The sequence below is a fragment of the Pseudorasbora parva genome, chromosome 13, assembly GCF_024679245.1.
Source record: "Pseudorasbora parva isolate DD20220531a chromosome 13, ASM2467924v1, whole genome shotgun sequence".
Lineage (NCBI taxonomy): Eukaryota > Metazoa > Chordata > Actinopteri > Cypriniformes > Gobionidae > Pseudorasbora > Pseudorasbora parva.
The window spans coordinates 42,737,470-42,745,932 of record NC_090184.1 but is presented as its reverse complement, the minus strand read 5'-3'; the positions used below and the strand labels follow the sequence as shown (position 1 = coordinate 42,745,932).

The 8,463-nt window shown below is 37.3% G+C and overlaps 2 protein-coding genes across 6 annotated transcripts; both read left to right on the top strand.

Annotated features, from left to right (window-relative positions):
- The first annotated feature begins 430 nt into the window (after positions 1 to 430).
- On the top strand, positions 431 to 3,796 carry LOC137038309 (4-galactosyl-N-acetylglucosaminide 3-alpha-L-fucosyltransferase 9-like). 4 transcript variants are annotated; one of them, XM_067412791.1, is made up of 3 exons: positions 982 to 1,086; positions 1,243 to 1,324; positions 1,568 to 3,796. In XM_067412791.1, exon 3 carries the CDS (start codon positions 1,571 to 1,573, stop codon positions 2,672 to 2,674), a length of 1,104 nt encoding a protein of 367 aa, XP_067268892.1. In that variant the 5' UTR covers positions 982 to 1,086; positions 1,243 to 1,324; positions 1,568 to 1,570; the 3' UTR covers positions 2,675 to 3,796. The 4 variants fall into 4 exon arrangements, with proteins under 4 accessions (XP_067268891.1, XP_067268895.1, XP_067268892.1 ...); XM_067412790.1 differs by lacking the exons at positions 982 to 1,086; positions 1,243 to 1,324 and adding an exon at positions 431 to 818; XM_067412794.1 differs by lacking the exons at positions 982 to 1,086; positions 1,243 to 1,324 and adding an exon at positions 838 to 974.
- Positions 3,797 to 4,736: 940 nt separating this feature from the next.
- ctu1 (cytosolic thiouridylase subunit 1 homolog (S. pombe)) lies at positions 4,737 to 8,463 on the top strand. 2 transcript variants are annotated; one of them, XM_067412789.1, is made up of 3 exons: positions 4,737 to 4,830; positions 6,455 to 6,962; positions 7,241 to 8,463. In XM_067412789.1, the coding sequence occupies exons 2-3, from the start codon at positions 6,467 to 6,469 to the stop codon at positions 7,774 to 7,776; spliced, it is 1,032 nt and encodes a 343-aa protein (XP_067268890.1). In that variant the 5' UTR covers positions 4,737 to 4,830; positions 6,455 to 6,466; the 3' UTR covers positions 7,777 to 8,463. The 2 variants fall into 2 exon arrangements, with proteins under 2 accessions (XP_067268890.1, XP_067268889.1); XM_067412788.1 differs by having other exon boundaries at positions 4,743 to 4,976.

Here is an 8,463-nt window from a genome sequence, read left to right as displayed (position 1 = left end):
CCTGGTTAAATAAAGGTTAAATAAATAAAATCAATTAATTTAATGTTTTTTAAATATATTTCTGCAGACTTTATATAGTAGGCTGTCTTCTTAACTAAGCACAGGTAAAAAAAAAAATAGTTTAACATACATTTTTTTGCTCTTCCAACATTTTATTAATTGCCGTTTTTAGAGTGTAGTTTTCACATGATTTCATATTTATTGATTGGTTTGTTAAATACACACTATTGCTGTGTTTTTACCGTATTATGTTTAATACAGCATATTTTCAAGTGGACATCTGAAAATCAGAAGAAGAAGAAAATTGTAAGAGAAGTTAGCCTACATTTCAAATCTTGTTTTTTAGATAAGAAGGGTGGAAAAATCCTGATGCGTGAAAAGGTTAAGAATATAATTTAATGTTGGGGATTCAAATGTAGCTGTGTAAAATATGCAAATAGGTTTACTTGTTTTCTTTCAGAGTAATTTGATGCATTGAATGATGCGTGCAGCTGGATACAACAAGAATAGGCCTACTGCAAAACTGATGCCTTCGTGTTTTAAAACTGTTAATCGTATGTAGGCTAATAATAATAGGGGAAGATAAAGAACTTGGTTTGCTGTCCTCGAATAAGCTAAACTCCACCTAAACTTAAGGTAGGCTGCTGCTCTCTAGTGGAAGAATGGGAGAAATAATGAAGGTGATATGGAGGGATGCCGGAAGAACTGAAGATGCATCTCACCCGCTCGTAATGACTGAATGATTGCAAACCTACCCTCGGAACAGCTTTCCCAGTGAAGGATTCGCATACTTTTTTCCTTTTCTGTTTGCATGAAATGTAGGTTATCTGTCTGTATATTTTTCACGCTGAACTTGTTGATCTAGATCATCTGATTCCGGTTTATATTTGTATTATAAACTCTCTTCTATCTCCGCGTTTTCGCGTTCATTCGGAAATGACAGTGGACTGGAGTTTAGGAAAGCAGGTGTTGTGGTACGTCGGGGAATTGGGCTTTAAACATGTCATCACGTGCTGTTTTTATGTCCGAAGGTTGAAGCGACCCAAATTATGTGATATTTAACACCGGGAATGCAAATTTTAGCAGGTAAACATATATTTGACCCCTTATTTTATTTATTTTTTACCGGGGAACCCACCCTAAACTGCGATTAGGCTAGTTTTGAGTAGCAATTGAAAGGGTTTTGTAGTAAATAACCTGGCAACCCTGCACGAGGTTCTCTGAGTTTCGTATTTGTTTTAGGAGTACAAGATACTTCCGTCTTTAAAAAGTGCTATCGTCGAACACAACTGCACATTTCTGCTAATTAAGAGCTCTTAACGCGGTGAGGAGTTGAGTTCACTACATTCATTCCAAACATCCTAAATTTGAATCTTACCTAATTGTATGAATCAAATGTTTTAGTCAATAAAAGAACGTTTAGTTTCCACAGCCTGATGTGCCGCTAATGTCTCTTAAGGAATACAGTGCTACCTTATAGTTCATTCAAAAATACTGTTGGTAATAAATGTTTTAATTCTTGTTTATGTTCGAGGCTGATCACTTTTCTTTTTATTATTATTTTCAGAAAATGTCAAGCACAAATGGCTCACCGCGGTGTCGTCTGGGTCTAATAGTGACGTTTGCAGGTGTCGTCTGTCTGAGTGTCATGTTCGTCTGGTTTCCACCTTCGAACAACTGTCCAGTACCACTTCCTATACCTAAACAATACAGCACTGCCAGGAGTGAGATCTCTTTTACTGAAGCAGTGGAAGACAAACCTATACTTCTGCTGTGGGTCTGGCCTGAAAATTACAGGTTTGACCTGCGTGACTGCAAAAAGTTTTACAATATTGATAACTGTCATTTGACGGATGATAGATCTCTCTACAGCAATGCAGATGCTGTAATGGTTTATCACAGGGGCATCAGTTGGGATCTGTCCAACCTTCCTCCGTCTCCTCGTCCTCCGTTCCAGAAGTGGATATGGTTACATTTGGAATCACCGACCAACACACAAAAAATACCAGGTCTGGAAAACTTGTTCAACCTCACTCTCAGCTACAGACAGGATGCTGACATTCCTGTACGGATGCGCTTGACCACTAGGAAGAAACCAGAAGAGGGGTTTGAAATTCCCAAAAAAGACAAACTGGTTTGTTGGATTGTGAGTAACAATGTTCCCTCAACAGGTGTCGGAGCAAGGAATGATTATTACAGAGAATTCAGCAAATATATTAAAGTGCATATGTACGGGAAGGCTTATGCATCATTTCTGGGTTATAACGAATACTATCCTACCATAGCCAGCTGCAAATTTTACCTTTCCTTTGAGAACTCCATCCACAAGGACTACATCACTGAGAAGATAAATGGGCCGCTTGTTGCAGGTACCGTCCCTGTGGTTTTGGGTCCTCCCAGGAAAAACTATGAGAACTTCGTTCCCGGCGATGCCTTCATTCATGTGGATGACTTCCCAGATCCAAAGTCGCTAGCAGAATATCTGCTTAAGCTGGACAAGGACGACGAAGCGTATCGCAGGTTCTTTACCTGGAGGAAATATCTCTCTCCAACTCCTCATTTAATACAACAAACCCAAGAGTTTGTTCTGGCTATTTGCACTGCCTGTAACCATATAGCACAACACAGGGAATATAAAGAAGCTCATGATATCTATGAGTGGTATTTCAATTAAAGTCACCTCAGATTCTTAAAGTAAATAGTGATGATTTTGTCTACAAATGTCTTTTTGGTAATCATGTATGATGGGTGTTATGACTGATCATTTGTGTGATATAAACTCTGCAAAAAAGAAATGTCCCGTTTAAAGGGTTGTAACAATATATCATGTCACAATTTATCGCAATACAAAAAGGCATTGTGTATCATGTATAGATCCCCCAAAATGAACATTGCAGTGTGAGAAAAGTTTTTGTGTCAGTACTACATTACTCTACTGAATATAATTTTGAATGTAATGTATACAAATTTATATACATTTTCCTGTTAACATAAGACAATTGGCATTATCAGGAGTCAGGACCGATAATGCTAAATGTCTTGTTATCAGTGAAATTATTTCAAATATATCTAGTCAGTGAAAAAGTGCAAGCATATTTGTCTAAAATACTTTTGTATGATCAGTTTCAGAATTATGAATATTTTTATTCTGGTGTCATCATAGTCCTGTGCATTGGGTTAAAAGCACCAAGCCTATTCATTTTTAAACCAAATGTAATATCATATTTAGTATTTTAATCAACAGTACATTTTTTGTTAACCTTTACATTGTGGCTTGAAATATCGCAATAATATCGTATCATGAGTTCATTATTGTGATATGCATAAAATCGTGACATGAGGGTATCGTTACACCCCTACAGATGTTTTGTCCTTAAGACACTTGCGGTTTACAGGCGGATGGCAATTAAGGTCACAGTTACAATAGCTTAGGACACAAAAGAGACCTTTGTACTGACTGTAAAAAACATCAGGGTCCCTGATCGCCTCTGTGAACATGCCATAGTCCAGCTGCAGGAGGCATGAAGACTGCAGATGTGAACTGGGCAATAAGTTGCAATGTCTTTTACGTGAGACGCCTAAAACAGAGCTACAGGAAGGACGGCGGCTCGTCTTTGCAGCGCCAAACACGTGTGTCTGTGTGAAACTTGTTCAGGTTATGTGTAAGTTGTTAAATCTTTTTATGATCAGATGTAAAGAAATTTGAACTGCTGAAAGTGAGAAGGCATTTTTTTGTTTATATAATTTATTTTTTCTTGTATCATGTTTTTTATTGCTGGTTGCAAATAAAGACACACAGTCCAATATGGGTTCATCCTTATGTGTCGTAGATAAGCTGTTAGGGGTTAACAGATTATGACCCAGGACCAGTAGGGAAGAAATGAAGACAAAGAGTCATGATTGCAATTAATTAAAAGAAAAATTTACTTAGAATAGTTTGCAGTTTCAAAAGCAGAAGCCAGCTTCAAGTCTCACAAGGAGTTCGTAGGCCGCGCTCCCTCACCGTCTCATTGCCTCACACTATTGTACATTCAGTTGTCCCAACAGTTATACCGTTTTCAAGGTCTTATCCACGTCATTACTGCAATGCGGATGGTCCTAACTGGCTCAGAGATAATGCCCAGTCATAGTAAATTTCCACTCATGTCAGTTAATCTGATGCACGTTTCCATAGACGTGTCACTTGTTGATGCTTTCACCCCAGAATTAGGCCCGTAGTGACCTTCCAGATCTGGAGCAGGCGCCAGCAATTATGTATATTATATGTACTATAATAATCCTTGCATGCCGTAGCAACTTCTGAAATCACATTGTTTTAATTATATAGCTAATTATATTATATTTGAATTATATTTAAAAATATATAATATTTATTATAGCATACAGTGTATATATATATATATATATATATATATATATATATATATATATATATATATATATATATATATATATATATACTATTTTACCATTATAATTAGGCAGTGTCAAGAAATAAGGTAGCTTTTCAGTCTTTGACATTTAGCTTCTTATCATCAACTAGCCTATTTGCACTTAAAATAAGGTTTTGTTATTAACACATAGTCTAAAACCTTATTTACACTTGTAAACGTATTGTACATTTAATATAGAATACATTTCTATAACTGCTACCTCATAATCATAACATTTGTAAATGTTTGCCATTAAAGTTCATTTTTAAACTCTTATGCCAGGACAAAAGAGGGCGCCAGAACTAAGAGTCAAACAGGAAGACTGGCGTTCATCACGTGCTCGAAACGTGTGGAGGAGTAGGACAGCAGCAGAGATGTTTTGGGCTAAAACAATCCTGTCAGTTGTATTTTAAGTCATATTTATTTCTAAATCGTTGTTAAACTCATCAGCTATTTTGTATAGCCCTGTTTTGGCGTTTTACTTATTTAACACGTTATCGTTCTACTTCTTAAATGAATTAACCCCGTAGGAAGCACTTGAAGGTTTGTTGTTTACATCCGTTTCATACATTTGAACAGCTATTTTAAAGTCCAGTCTTTATGTGTTCATCTCTAAAATACTTCCATATTTATTCACACAGTCTCTGACAGACAGAATTTATTTCAGGTATTATTTTGTTTTTAATTTTCCATAAACGAGTAATTTCAGAATTTTGCTTGGTGGTTTCTGCTTATCTCACTAGGATCAGAATTCAATACAATAACTATGCTTTATAGTTGTAAATTAAATTATATACATTTTTATTCTGTAAAATAACTTTGTAATATTCAAAATAGCTATATTTCAGATGGACCATCACACTTACTTCCCCAGAACCTAAACAACATTAAATATTTACGTTAATTGAATGTAAATTATTACATACTGTTATATACTGTTTAAACCGTTATGAACTGTTAAATCAGGGGGTTCAAACTTTTAGAGACCTCAGACCCCTAAAATATAAAAATTCTAATTTGAAAGGTGTGTGTGTGTGTGTATGCATGTGTGTGTATATATATATATATATATATATATATATATATATATATATATATATATATATATATATATATATACATACACACACACACACACACATACCTTTCAAATTAGAATTTTTATATTTTAGGGGTCTGAGGTCTCTAAAAGTTTGAACCCCCTGATAAAAAAAAAAATATATATATATAATTATATATAATTATATATATATATATATATATATATATATATATATATATATATATATATATATATATATATATATATATATATATATATATATATTATAATTATTATTATTATTATTACATGAAATATTTGTTGGGAAATATTTCTTTTTTCTGTTACTTCTACTTCAACATTTTTAATGTTTTTAAGTATTTTCTGCTCACCAAAGCTGTATTTATTTTAATTAATTAAAATTTTTAAATCTTTTATCTAAAGCATTTATCTGAAATGGAAAGCTTTTGTCAGTAAGACATTTCTTTTTGTAAATTGATCAAAAGTGACAGTAAAGACATTATAATTTTACAAAAGATTTCAGGTTTTTTTTTTTATGTTTCTATTTATAAAAATATTATATTTAAATTAAATGCTGTTCTCTTGACATTTCTATTGAATCTAATCTAAAGAATCCTGAAAAAAATTACACAACTGTTTTCAACATTGATAAATGTTTTTTGAGCAGCAAATCCTCATATAAGAGTGATTACTGAAGGATCATGTGACACTGAAGACTACAGTAATGATGACAAATACAGCTTTGATCACAGGAATAAATGAGATATTCAAATAAATAATTTATTTTTTTTAATAAAAATGGGGGGGGGGGGTGTTGATGCATCATTCAGTGTAAAGCAGGCTGCACTTCCCTTTTTTAACAGGAAGGGCATCTTAAAGCATCTAAAAGATTGAAAACCCATGTGTTAAAGATGAGTTTAATGTGTGTTTTGATGAGTTCTCTGATATTGCTCCGCAGTGCGTCGTCATCATGCCCGTCCAGTGCAGTAACTGCGCTCAGAGACGGGCCGTGCTCAAGCGGCCCAAGACTGGACACTCCCTCTGTAAGGACTGCTTCTTCTGGGCTTTCGAGGAGGAGATCCATCAAACCATCGTGTCTGCCGGTCTCTTTAATCGTGGGGAGACCGTGGCCATCGGCGCCTCGGGTGGGAAGGACTCTACCGTCCTGGCTCATGTGATGAAGGTCCTGAACGAGCGCTATGATTACGGGCTGAACCTTCTGCTGCTGTCGGTGGATGAGGGCATCACGGGTTACAGAGATGATTCCCTGGAGACGGTGAAGAGGAACCAGCAGCAGTATGACCTGCCGCTGAAGATCGTGTCTTATGAAGAGCTGTACGGCTGGACGATGGACGCCATCGTGAAGCAGGTGGGCTTGAAGAACAACTGCACTTTCTGCGGTGTGTTTCGCAGGCAGGCGCTCGACCGCGGAGCTATGATGCTGAAAGTGGACAAGATATGCACAGGCGAGTATTGACATGTTTGTTTCACGTGGTAACATGTAATTAACCAGTTTTATTTAAGTTATAAGTCTTATTTAATGTGACTGAATCATCCTGAAAACATTGCATTGCACCTAAACCTTATTTATAAGCATTTATAAATATTTTATAACTCGCATGTTTTCATCTCTAAAATGATTCTGAAAGAAAAATCACAGATTCTCTCAGAAACAGACAAATGGAAACAAATGCGATTTCCCAGGCTGAAAGGTAGCCTGACGTTTGTTTTGTTTGACGGGCAGGTCACAACGCGGACGACGTGGCAGAGACGGTGCTGATGAATGTGCTGCGGGGGGATATCGCACGTCTTCGCCGCTGCACCGCCATCAGTACGGCCAGTGAAGGGGAGGGTGCCATCCCACGCTGCAAGCCGCTTAAATACGCCTACGAGAAAGAAATCGTCCTCTACGCCTATTTTAAGAAGCTCGATTACTTTTCCACAGAGTGCATCTACTCACCGAACGCCTACCGGGGTCACGCCCGCGCCTTCCTCAAAGACCTCGAGTCCATCAGGCCCAGCTCCATCATAGACGTCATCCACTCCGGGGAGACGCTCTCCATAAAGGAAGGGGTGAAGATGCCGGTCCAGGGAACGTGCTCGCGCTGCGGATACATCTCCAGTCAGGCCTTGTGTAAGTCCTGTGTTCTGCTGGAGGGCCTGAATCGAGGCTTACCCAAGCTGGGCATCGGGAAACATCACCGTCTTCACGGAAAAATCCTGGCTCGGGAGCCTCTGACCGAGCAGGAAGAGAGGAAGCTGAAGGCTGTGGACTTTTGACACAAACTCAAGGCTAGATTTTAAAAACAGGACACTTGCTTCATAATAGGAGATGTTTTCAGTTGTTTTATTCAAAGTAGTTTTGTCAAAAGTACTGACAGCGATACCAAATCGGTACTGAAATGTTAAAAATGTGACGCTTCTAGAGCTGTTGAGCTGTAATCGGAAACTCCTCTCACTGGCCATTGTGCTCATCAGATGTGCCTGTGATTGGCTAGAATGATCAATGCATGGCAGCGGTTTAAAAGAACAAAAGTGTTTGTAAGTTTGTTTTGAAAGCGTTAGCAGGAGCGTTTGAAAGCACAAGCAGGCGTTGGCTCAGCGGACTGGTAGAGGTATAGACGCCTGCATTGAAACGCTCCATGTGTGTGAGTGCTTCGTGAAAAGCGTCATTGATGTATTTTTACAACATGTTTGTGAAGCGCTGATCGTAGTAGCCAATCACAGCTATGTTTGATGAGCGCGTGAGGACAATGGCCAGTCAGAAGTGTTTATGATTACAGCTCAACAGCACACAAAGCGTTACATTTTTAAAATTTCAGAACCAATTTGGTATCGTGGTCGGTACTTTTGACAACACTAATTCAAAGTGTGTCAGTCTCCAGCGATTGTTTGAATTTCCCAGGGAAATGAAAATGTTGCATCTTGTGTTGATAAGCAAATTACAAACTGACATTAAAAACCACA

Excerpts from the sequence above, each read along its gene's own strand:
- LOC137038309 (XM_067412790.1), top strand. The coding sequence starts at position 1,571 with ATGTCAAGCACAAATGGCTCACCGCGGTGTCGTCTGGGTCTAATAGTG.
- ctu1 (XM_067412789.1), top strand. The coding sequence starts at position 6,467 with ATGCCCGTCCAGTGCAGTAACTGCGCTCAGAGACGGGCCGTGCTCAAG. Across the intron at positions 6,963-7,240 it reads AGTGGACAAGATATGCACAG|GTCACAACGCGGACGACGTG; the intron begins GCGAGTATTGAC and ends TTTGACGGGCAG.